This window comes from Chlorocebus sabaeus, chromosome 22 (assembly GCF_047675955.1).
Source record: "Chlorocebus sabaeus isolate Y175 chromosome 22, mChlSab1.0.hap1, whole genome shotgun sequence".
In the NCBI taxonomy this organism is placed as follows: domain Eukaryota; kingdom Metazoa; phylum Chordata; class Mammalia; order Primates; family Cercopithecidae; genus Chlorocebus; species Chlorocebus sabaeus.
This window is the reverse complement of record NC_132925.1, coordinates 92,009,376-92,021,451: the sequence shown is the minus strand read 5'-3', so window position 1 is coordinate 92,021,451 and position 12,076 is coordinate 92,009,376. Positions and strand designations below refer to the sequence as shown.

At 48.2% G+C, this 12,076-nt stretch overlaps 1 protein-coding gene across 5 annotated transcripts in view; it reads left to right on the top strand.

Annotated features, from left to right (window-relative positions):
- Positions 1 to 12,076, top strand: part of DHX30 (DExH-box helicase 30) — a 51,810-nt gene that overhangs the window by 30,595 nt on the left and 9,139 nt on the right. For 4 of the 5 annotated variants that reach the window (XM_007984057.3, XM_007984064.3, XM_007984059.3 and 1 more), the window contains one exon: positions 952 to 1,062. The exons of the other annotated variant lie outside the window; for it this stretch is intronic. In XM_007984057.3, the coding sequence (XP_007982248.1) occupies positions 952 to 1,062 (111 nt within the window). The remainder of the gene's footprint in view (positions 1 to 951; positions 1,063 to 12,076) is intronic. 5 annotated transcript variants of the gene reach the window in all.

The following is a 12,076-nucleotide window of genomic DNA, read 5'->3' as shown; positions in this document are numbered from 1 at the left end:
AGTCTGGGAGACACAGCGAGACTCCGTCTCAAAAAAAAAAAAAAAAAAAAAATGAATAAATAAAGATGGGGCCTGGTTGTGGTGATTCATGCCTGTAATCCCAGCACTTTAGGAGGCAGAGTAGGGAGGATCCTTTGAGCCCAGGGGTTTGGGACCAGCCTGGGCAACATAGACCCCATTTCTACAAAAAATGAAAATGTTACCCAGACGTTGTGGTGCAGGCCTGTAGTCCCAGCTACTAGGGAAGCTGAGATGAGAGGATTGCTTGAGCACAGGAGGTTGAGGCTGCAGTGAGCTGTGATTGCACCACTGCACTCCAGCCTGGGCAACAGAGTGAAATCCTGTCCCCCACAAAGAAACAAAAATGTGAGGCCGGGCATGGTGGCTCACGCCTGTAATCCCAGCACTTTGGGAGGCCAAGGTGGGCGGATCATGAGGTTAGGAGATCGAGACCATCCTGGCTAACATGATGAAACCCTATCTCTACTAAAAGTACAAAAAAGTAGCCGGGTGTGGTGGCGGGCACCTGTAGTCCCAGCTACTTAGGAGGCTGAGGCAGGAGAATGGCGTGAACCCGGAAGGCGGAGCTTGCAGTGAGCTGATATCGTGCCACTGCACTCCAGCCTGGGTGACAGTGCAAGACTCCATCTCAAAAAAAAAAAAAAAAAAAGATGAAGATTCCAGCTTGGCCTCTAGCTAGAACATGGCACCTCGAAGAAACAAAACAACTTGGGGTAGAACAAATGGTTTCACAGTGAGACAGTTAAGAGTCTTATAAGGAGTTAATGATGGGATTGGGGTTCTGTCCTCTCTTCTCAACTCTGAACCTAGCACATTGCTGCTGTGAGGTCTGCTGCTGTGAGGTCCACCACTGTTTATTCTCCGTGTAATTTGCAACAACTTTGTAGTCTGGAGTGGCAAGAGTTCTGATTTCTCTCTTCTCTTTCTCAGAAAGTCACACTGCACATAAAGTGGCCCAAGAGCGTGGAGGTAGAAGGCTATGGCAGCAAGAAGATCGATGCTGAGCGGCAGGCTGCAGCTGCGGCCTGCCAGCTGTTCAAGGTGACCCTCCCTCAGTGAAAGCCATGCAGACATTCTTCCTGGGAAACTCCTTGCCCTTTGTTCTTATTAGTAGAGGTTGGCCCAGTGTTGTACCACTCACCTGTCCTGAGTCTTTCCTACTTCCTGATTCCTTTCTTGCTGTTCAACCAATGACATATATATATATTTATCTATTTTCTGTATTTTGGGTTTTTTTTTTTTTCTTCTTTTGAGTCAGAGTTTCACTCTGTTGCCCAGGCTGGAGTGCAGTGATTCAACCTTGGCTCACTGCAACCTCCACCTCCTAGCTTCAAGTGATTCTCATGCCTCAGCCTCCCAAGTAGCTGGGATTACAGGCGCCCGCCACCACTCCTGGCTAATATTTGTATTTTTAGTAGAGAGGGGGTTTTACCCTGTTGGCCAGGCTGGTCTTGAACTCCTGATATCAACTGATCTACCTGCCTAGGCCTCTCAAAGTGTTGGGATTACAGGCATGAGCTCGTAATCTATTTTCTGTGGTTTTAAAAACTACAGAGAGGAACTGCTTATGAAAAACTTCCAATATACGGCGTGATGGATTTATTTCCATGTTGGTTTCTGTTTTTCTTTTCTCATCATTCCATGTAGGTTTTTCTCTATAGCAATGTAGTCCTGTCTTACTTTATTTTTATTTTTTATTTTTTTTGAGATGGAGTCTCGCTCTGTTGCCGGGGCTGGAGTGCAGTGGCACAATCTCTGCTCACTGCAAGCTCCGCCTCCCGGGTTCATGCCATTCTCCTGCCTCGGCTTCCCGAGTAGCTGGGACTACAGGCGCCCGCCACCATGCCTGGCTAATTTTCGTATTTTTAGTAGAGACAGGGTTTCACCGTGTTAGCCAGGATGGTCTCAATCTCCTGACCTTGTGATCCACCTGCCTCGGCCTCCCAAAGTGCTGGGATTACAGGCACTTTTTTCATTTTTAGTAGAGACAAGGTCTCACTATGTTGCTCAGGCTGGTCTCTAACTCCTGGCCTCGAATAATCCTCCTGCCTCCACCCCCCAAAGTACTGGGTTTACAGACATGCGGCACCGTGCCTGGCTCTAATTTTTTTTTGAGACAGGGTCTTGCTCTGTTGCCCAGACTGGAGTGCAGTGACATGATCATGGCTCACTGCAACCTCGACCTCCCAGGCTCAAGCCATCCTCCCACCTCAGCCTCCCCAGTAGCTGGGACTGCAGGCCTGCACCACCATGCCTGGCTGTTTTTGTATTTTTTGTAGAGATGGGGTTTTTCCATGTTGCCCAGGCTGGTCTCAAACTCCTGGTCTCAAGCCATCCTCCCACCTCAGCCTCGCAAAGTGCTGGGATTGCAGGTGTGAACCAGTGCGCCTGGCCGGGTTCCTAAGTCTTCATCTCTGTTCTGACAAGAGAAAGCCACAGGATGCGTATTCCCTCAGCTTCTCCTCTTCTCATGGTCTCCAGGCTTTTACTGTTCCTTTCTCCTTCCTGCATTTGAACAGGAAGGTCCCTGTTGCTATTCTGGGCCCCCATAATACCCATCTCTTTTCTCTGTTCTTGTAGTAGTCCATTGCTACAAAGGAATATATGAGACTGGGTAATGTATTTAAAAAAAAAAAGAGGTTTATTTGTCTCACAGTTCCATAGACTGTACAGGAAGCCTGGTGCCAGCATCTGCTTGGCTTCTGGTGAGGCCTCAGGAAGTCATAGTGGAAGGGAAGGGGAGCTGGTGTGTCCCACAGCAAGAGATAAACTAGAGTCACTGAAACAACTAGCTCCTGTGTGAACTAACAGGGCAAGAACTCGTTCATTACTGTGGGGAGAGCATCAAGCCATTCATGAAGGATCTGCTCCCATGACCCAAACACCTCCCACCAGGCCCACCTTTGTCACTGGGGATCACATTTTGGCATGCGATGTGGAGGAGGCAGATACCCAAACTAACAGTCCCCTTCTCTGTGTCTCTTCTGCATCTCCTCTCTCGCTCTTTTGTTTATTTTTCAGATTCTTCCTCTTCTGGTTCTTTTCTGTAGGCCTCAAAAATACTCAGTGCTCTGATTTTTGCCCTTGGCTCTGATCCACTGCAAACAACTCTGTGCTTGTATTTTCTCTACTCTGCTGACTTGGCCATCTTCATTCATGCCCTCTAGTTACCTTTTTTTTTTTTTTTTTAAAATAGAGATGGGGTCTTGCTATATTGCTGAGGCTGGTTTTGAACTCCTGGGTTCAAGCCATCCTCCCACCTCAGCCTCCCAAAGTGCTAGGATGACAGGCATAAGCCACTGTACCCAACCTATGTGTATTTTACTCAATTTAAAAAAATAGAAAAAAAAATGCTTTAGTGGACCACTCTAAATACTTTTCCGTGTTGTACACTTTAGGTATTTAGTTTTCTCTCTGAAGGCCTTTTCCTTTTTCTTTTTTTATTCCTCTCTCCCATCGTCTTGGCATTTTCCTTATTGTTGAACTTTGAACTATTCTTAATGAATGGTTATATCTGAAGGGACTGATAAAATTATCCATTTTATATTAACTTGAGAGCCAGTTAATACCTTTTTCTTTCTTTTAAAGAAAGACAGGATCGGCCGGGCGCGGTGGCTCAAGCCTGTAATCCCGGCACTTTGGGAGGCCGAGACGGGCGGATCACGAGGTCAGGAGATCGAGACCATCCTGGCTGACACGGTGAAACCCCGTCTCTACTAAAAAATACAAAAAACTAGCTGGGCGAGGTGGCGGGCGCCTGTAGTCCCAGCTACTCGGGAGGCTGAGGCAGGAGAATGACGTAAACCCGGGAGGTGGAGCTTGCAGTGAGCTGAGATCCGGCCACTGCACTCCAGCCTGGGCGACAGAGCGAGACTCGGGCTGAAGTGATTCTTCTGCCTCGGCCTCCCAAAGTGCTGGGATTACAGGTGTACACTGACTGTCTGGCCTCTGTGTACATCTGTATCCCCTCAGTGCTCTGTAGCCTTGGCACTGCCATGCATTTTGTCCTCAGCCACCGGAAGACCTTTGCTTCTCTTTTCTCTGTAGGTCACTCTCAAGTACCTTTTCTTCTTCCACCCTCTAAAACATCTTGATTGATTGATTGATTGAGATAGGGTCCAGCCATGTTGTCCAGGCAGGTCTTGAACTCCAGAGCTCCTGCCTCAGCTCCCAGGTAGCTGGGATTACAGGCACACACAACCATGCCCAGCTAATTTTCTTTCCTCCCTGAGGAATCTTGTCTCTTATAGATTCAACCATTCTCTGTGTGTTTAATGTCTCGAAAATATCCATCTCCCATAGGGTAGTTCTACCTCAGTAGTTCTCAACCATGGATAATTTTGTTCCTCATGGAACATCTAATTCTTTTTTTTTTTCTTTTTGAGACGGGGTCTCACTCTTGTCCAGGCTGGAGTGCAGTGGCGCAGTGTCGGCTCACTGCAGTCTCTGGCTCCTGGGCTCAAGTGATCCTCCCACCTTAGCCTCCCAAGTAGCTGGGACTACAGGTGTGTGCCACCATGCTCAGCTGATGTTTTTATATTTTCGGTAGAGACAGGGTTTTGCCATGTTGGCCAGGCTGGTCTCAAACTCCTAAGCTCAAGCAGTCTGCCTGTCTTGGTCTTCCAAAGTGCTGGGATTACAGGTGTGATCCACTGTGCCTGGCCTCTTTTTTTTTTCCCTGTAGAGATGGTGTCCCACTATGTTGTCCAGGCTGGTCTTGAACTCCTGGGCTCCAGTGATCCTCCCACCTTAGCCTCCCAAAGTGCTAGGATTATAGGTGTGAATCACGGCTCCTGGCATAGTTATTTTTTTATTGTCTTTAATGTGTACAATATGATGTTTCATACTCATATACACTTTCATAAACACAGAATGAAATGAATACTATAGTCAAGCAAATTAACATATCCATCACCTCAAATAGTTACCTTATTTTGTGGTAAGAGCACGTAAGGCTGGGCATGGTTGCTCATGCCTGTAATTCCAGCAATTTGGGAGGCTGACGTAGGCGGATCAGTTAAGCCCAGGAGTTTGCGACCAGCCTGGGCAACAGGGCGAAAAGCCTTTTTTGTATTTTATAAAAAATACAAAAATTAGCAGGGCGTGGTGGTGTGTGCCTGTAGTCCCAGCTACTTGGGAGGCTGAGGTGGGAGGATTGCTTGAAGCTGGGAGGCAGAGGTTGCAGTGAGCCAAGATCATACCACTGAACTCCAGCCTGGGCAGCAAAGCAGGACTCTCTCTCTCAAAAAAGAAAAAAAAAAAAAAGAGCACCTAAAATGTACTCTTGGCCTGGCGCTGTCTCATGCCTGTAATCCCAGCACTTTGGGAGTCCAAGGCAGGTGGATCACGAGGTCAGGAGTTCGAGACCAGCTTGGCCAACATGGTGAAACCCTGTCGCTACTAAAAAGACAAAAATTAGCCAGGCGTGGTGGTGCATGCCTGTAGTCCCAGCTACTTGGGAGGCTGAGGCAGGAGAATCTGCCTCAGGAGGCGGAGGTTACAGTGAGCCGAGATTGCGCCACTGCACTCCAGCCTGGGCAACAAGAGCAAAACTCTGTCTCAAAAAAAAAAAAAAGAAAAAATGTATTCTCTTAGCAAATTTCCAGTTTATAATACAATATTATTAATTATAGTCGTTACGGTGTACCTTAGATCTTTAGACTTATTCTTCTTATATATATGTAACTTTATATTCTTGGACCCACATCTCCCCATTTCTCTTTTCTTCCTGCCCCGGTAACCACCAGGCCTACTCTGTTTCTGTGTATTCAGCTTATTTTAGATTCCACGTGAGAGAGCATGTGGTATTTTCATTTTGTTTTGTTTTTGAGACCGAGTCTCAGTCTATTGCCCAGGCTAGAGTGCAGTGGCACGATATTGGCTCACAGCAACCTCCGTCTCCTAGGTGCAAGCAATTCTCATGTCTCAGCCTCCCGAGTAGCTGGGACTGCAGGCATGTGCCACCACGCCCAGCTAATTTTTGTATTTTTTGTAGAGATAAAATACAAAAATTTTTTTTTATCTGCGTGGTGGCCAGGCTGGTCTTGAACTTCTGACCTCAAGTGATCTGCCTGTCTTGGCCTCTCGAAGTGCTGGGATTACGGGTGTGAGCCACTGTTCCCGGCCCATGTGGTATTTTCTTTGTGTCTGGCTTACTTAGCATAATGTCTTCCAGGTTTATCCATGTTTTTACTTTTATTTATTTATTTTGAGACAGGGTCTTGCTCTGTGGCCTAGGCTGGAATGCAGTGGTGCGATCATGGCTCACTGCAGACTCCACCTCCTGGGCTCAAGAGATCCTCCCACCTCAACCTCTGGAGTAACAGACTGCCGGTGTGCACCACCACAGCTGACTAATTTTGTAAAGATGGAGTCTTCCAGTGTTGCCCAGACTGGTCTTGAACTCGAGCTCAAGTGATCCACCTGTCTCAGCCTCCCAAAGTGCTGGGATTACAGGCATAAGCTACCACACCTAGCTGGATCTCCTCTTCTTTAAAGGCTGAATAATATCCTGTTGTGTAGATGCACCATTCATCCTTTGATAGACGCTTAGGTTGTTTCCGTATCTTGACTGTTGTGAATAATACTGCAGTTAACATGGGAATGCAGACATCCCTATGAGATGAGGATTTCATTCCCTTTGGGTATATACCCAGAGCAGATATTACTGGACCATATGGTAGTTTTATTTTTAATTTTTTGAGGAACTTCTTTATTTTTTGTTTATTTTTTTTATTTTTTGAGACAGAGTCTTGCTCTGTTGCCCAGGCTAGAATGCAGCAGCGCAATCTTGGCTCACTGCAGCCTCTGCCTCCTGGGTTCAAGCAATTCTCCTGCCTCAGCCTCCTGAGTGCCTGCAATTACAGGCGTGTGCCACCACGCCTGGAATTTTGTATTTTTAGTAGAGATGGAGTTTCTCCATGTTGGTCAGGCTGGTCTGGAACTCCGAACTCAGGTGATCCACCTGCGTTGGCTTCCCATAGTGCTGGGATTACAGGTGTGAGCCACCGCGCCTGGCCAATTTTTTGTACTTTCAGTAGAGATGGGGTTTTACCATGTTGGCTAGGCTGGTCTCGAACTCGTGACCTCAGGTGGTCCACCTGCCTCAGCCTTCCAAAGTGCTGGGATTACAGGCGTGAGCCACTGTGCCTGGCTCTCTTTTGGGTTTTCTATATATAAGATATGTCATCCGTAAGCAGGGATAATTTTACTTCTTTCTTTCCAGTTTGGATGCCTTATTTTCTTGTCTGACTGCTCTTTCTAGTACTTTTAGTACTATGTTGAACAAAAGTGCTGAGAGTGGCCGGGGCCATTTGGCAATGTCTGTAGGGATTTTCGTTGTACACAGGTGGAGGAGTGCTACTGGCAGCTGTAAGATCAAGGCCAGGAATGCTTCTTCCCAGCTTACAGTACATAGGACAGTCCCCTATGGCACAGAATTACCCTGCCCAGAATAGCAATTATGCTGAAGTTGAGAAATCCTCCTCTGCCTGGCTGACTGACTGGCTGCATGTTTGAAGGCACTTTAAACTCAGACTCTTGTTTTTTGAGATGGAGTCTTTCTCTTTCGCCCAGGCTAGAGTGCAATGGTGCAAAGGCATGATCTTGGCTCATTGTAACCTCTCTCCACCTCCTGGATTCAAGTGATTCTCCTGCCTTAGCCTCCCTCATAGCTGGGATTACAGGTGCCTGCCACCACGCCTGGCTGATTTTTGCATTTCTAGTAGAGATGGGGTTTCACCATGTTGGCCAGACTGGTCTCAAACTCCTGACCTTAGGTGATCCGCCTGCCTCTACCTCTGCCTCCCAAAGTGTTGGGATTACAGGCATGAGCTACTATGCCTGGCTATCCCAGCCTGTCTGAAGCAGGTCATTATCATATTTTTCTCCATCTCTTTTTCTCTTCCCCATCTATGTGCATAGTTTTGTTTTGTTTTGTTTTGTTTTGAGACGTAGTCTCGCTCTGTCGCCTAGGCTGGAGTTCAGTGGTGCAATCTCGGCTCACTGCAACCTCCGCTTCCTGGGTTCAAGCGATTCTCCAGCCTCAGCCTCCCGAGTAGCTGGGACTACAGGCGCACAGCACCACACCTGGCTAATTTTTGTATTTTTAGTAGAGACAGGGTTTCACCATATTGGCCAAACTGGTCTTGAACTCCTGACCTCGTGATCCACCTGCCTCTGCCTCCCAAAGTGCTGGGATTACAGGTGTGAGCCACCGCGCCCAGCCTAGTTGTTTTTGTTTTTTTGATCATAGTGTTCCTAAATGGGTGTGAGATGAGATCTCGTTGTGGTTATAGTAGTTGTTTTTTATTCTAGAACTCAGCCTTTTATTCTCTAATAGCTGTACTCCCAGTTCTTCAGTTTCCCTTTCCCCCCAAACCAGATGTCTTTTTCCGCATTGCCCGCAGGCTTGGTGAGACGTGCTGGCAGCGCAAAGGGGACTGAGTCAGCAGCCACAGCCAAGAAGAAGGTGTCCACGGGAGGACATAAATGCACCCCAGCCTCCTAAATAGAAGAGGCTTATTCTTGAAGAATGGTCCTTGCCAGGGCTGAGGGCTGGAGCAAGGCACTCCAGACACAGGCCACTGTGGCTTAGAGCCCGGGTGAATATGCGTGGCTGTGGGGAATGAGAATGAATGTGGGTCTGCCTGCCGGGTCATGGGGTAGACAGGCAGGGAGGAGCTAGAACTCTAGGGCCTTTGCTGTCACAGGGGCAGAATGGGGCTTCTGACTAGTGGTAATTGATAGAATGACACAGCCAAGTTTGCCTTTAGGAAAAGTCACTGACAGCAGTAGTTTTTGGCAAGACCAGAGACAGGGACACTGGATGGAAGAGAACGCCAGCGGCAGCAGTGGAGGCGGTTTCTTCAAGGGTATTAGAGGGCTAGGCATGAGGGCTCATGCCTATAGTCCTAGCACTTTGGGAGGCTGAGGCGGGTGGATCACAAGGTCAGGAGCTCGAGACCAGCCTGGCCAACATGGTGAAACCCCATCTCTACTAAAAATACAAAAATCAGCCGGGCGTGTTGGCGCGTGCCTGTAATCCTAGCTACTCGGAGCTGAGGCAGAAGAATCGCTTGAACTCGGGAGGCAGAGGTTGCAGTGAGCCGAGATAATGCCATTGCACTCCAGCCTGGGTGACAGAGTGAGACTCTCTCTCAGAAAAGGAACAGCAACAAAAAGGTATTAGAGAAGTTGCACGGATAGCGCCTGGACAGTGGAGGAGGCAGGAGGAAGAACGGGTTGGTGGAGCAGCATGTGCCAGTGAGGGGAGCTGTGGACGAGCAGTGGGTTGGCGCGTAGGTTATGGCGAGAATAGTGGCAAGTGGATGTTGGTACAGCTCAGGACTGGCGCGGGAGCATGGCCAGGACCAGCAGTGAGCCTGTGGGGACGAGGTCCTGTTGTCTAGCGAAAGAGTGGCTGCAAAGGCAGGGGGAGAAGGCGCTGTCCTGCTGGGGAAGCCAGGCCAGGGAGGAGTGCTTGTATTGCTGCTCTGTGGAACCAGAGGCGTTCTTGTCAGAAGCGAGGCGGTGACGCAAAAGTGGGGCAGCTGAGCCCTGGATCGGGTCCTGCCCCAAGGGTTCGCGGGTGTGTGTGTGGCATGCCTTGGCCCCATCTTCTGTCCCTGAATCCTGCTGTTTTCATGCGTCTATTCTTAATAGACGAACTTTAGAATTGGTTTGTCAAATGCTTAATAAGAAGCCTCTGCAGACTTTGATTGAAATTGTGTTCGATTTATGGATTAAGAGGTTTTTGTCTCCTCACACATAAAAGTTCTATCATCCAGGAACGTGTATCTCCCTGGATTTACATCCTGTTGCCAAGTTGTATGCTTAGTCCTTACCTTTCTGACCCACCGTAGTTCATCTTAGGTAGGTGATGGTTTTTGTTACTGTTGTGAATAGAATTTTAAAAATTAAATTAAATTATCTCAAAAGCCCAAGGAGAAAGTTTTAGGAAGGCAGGCTGTGGTCACTCTCCAGCTTGTCGTGACTCGGGTGGGACTGAAAGCTCACTGTAGAGAGGTTCCTGGCCTGTGACCCCTGCCATCTGCTGTCACATGGACCTGACATTCACCCAACAAGCCGTGTTTTTCTCACCTTTACCACTCCCAGTGGCAGCTCCTGCAACCTATGCTTTCTTCGCATTTGCTCCTGTTCTCTCAGCTGCTCACTCATCTCACTCACGTCTTTGTTCCTTAGACCCCGGCCGTCTGCATTTCTCTTCTGCCACTTAAATTCGTGTTTTCTTTTTTTTTGGAGAGAAGTTTGCTCTGTCACCCAGGCTGGAGTTCAGTAGTGTGATCATGACTTACTGCAGCCTCAAACTGTAGGGCTCAAGTGATCCTCTTGCCTCAGTTTCCCGAGTCGCTGGGACTGTAGGCACATACCACCATCCCTGGCTAACTGCCTCTTATATTCTGAACTGCTTGAGGGCAAGGACCAGGCCTTGTCTCTCCTGCTGATGCTGGTGGCCAGCATGTTGCTGTGTACATGCTAGAGACTTACGCAATGTTTAATTTATATTTTCTGTAGAAAAGCATGAAGCTGTAACACATTTAAAATCCTATTTTTGTATAAATAGCTTTAACATTTCAAGTTATTTCTCTAGAATGTATTCCTAACATAGGATTCTTATATTCTCTCTCTTTTTTTTGAGTTGGAGTTTTGCCGGAGGTTCGCTCTGGTTGCCCAGGCTGGAGTGCAGTGGTGCGATCTCGGCTCACCACAACCTCTGCCTCCAGGGTTCAAGCGATTCTCCTGCCTCAGCCTCCCGAGTAGCTGGGATTACAGGCATGTACCACCACGCCTGGCTAATTTTGTACTTTTAGTAGAGACGGGATTTCTCCATATTGGTCAGGCTGGTCTCGAACTCCCGACCTCAGGTGATCCACCTGCCTCGGCCTCCCAAAGTGCTGGGATTACAGGTGTTAGCCACCATGCCCGGCCTTCAGGATTCTTATAAGAATATATATAACTTCTTATAACAGAAGTTATATCTGTTTCATGGTGTGGGCTATATAGGTTTTTTTTTTTTTTTTTTTTTTTTTTTTTGTGGAGTTACTCTCTCTTGCTCAGGTTGGAGTACAGCATCACCATCTCCACTCACTGCAACCACTACCTCCCGGCTTCAAGCGATTCTCCTGTCTCAGCCCCCCGAGTAGCTGGGATTACAGGTGCCTCCCACCACATCCAGCTAATTTTTGTATTTTTAGTAGAGATGGGGTTTCGCCATGTTGGCCAGACTGGTCTCAAACTCCTGACCTCAGGTGATCCTCCTGCCTGGGCCTCCCAAAGTGCTGGGATTACAGGTGTGAGCCACTGTGCCCGTCCGGCTATGTATTTTTTTTTTTCTTTTTTTTTGAGACAGAGTCTCGCTCTGTCGCCCAGGCTGGAGTGCTGTGGCGCGATCTCGGCTCACTGCAAGCTCCGCCTCCCGGGTTCACGCCATTCTCCTGTCTCAGCCTCCTGAGTAGCTGGGACTACAGGCGCCCGCCACCTCACCCGGCTAATTTTTTTGTATTTTTAGTGGAGACGGGGTTTCACCGTGTTAGCCAGGATGGTCTTGATTTCTTGACCTCATGATCTGCCCATCTCGGCCTCCCCAAGTGCTAGGATTACAGGTGTGAGCCACCGCGCCTGGCCCTATGTACTTTTAAATTGCTGTATTTACTGAAGCTTCCTAGATAACTATGTGAATTTATCTTCTTGGGCTCAGTGTGGTGGCTCATGCCTGTAATCCTAGCACTTTGGGAGGCCAAGGTGGGCGGATCACTTTGGTCCAGGAGTTCAGGACCATCCTGGGCAACATGGTGAAGCCCTGTTGCTACAAAAATTCTCTGGGCTTGGTGGTGCATACCTTTAGTCTCAGTTACTTTGGAGGCTGAGGTGGGAGGGTCACCTGAGCCCAGGAGGCAGAGGTTGCAGTGAGCCATGAGTGTGCCACTGCACTCCAGCCTGGCGACAGAGCCAGACCCTGTGTCAGAAACACAAAAAACAAACAGTATCTTCTGCTCTCCCATTGCCATGTGGGGTTATTTGTTTGTATCAGAGC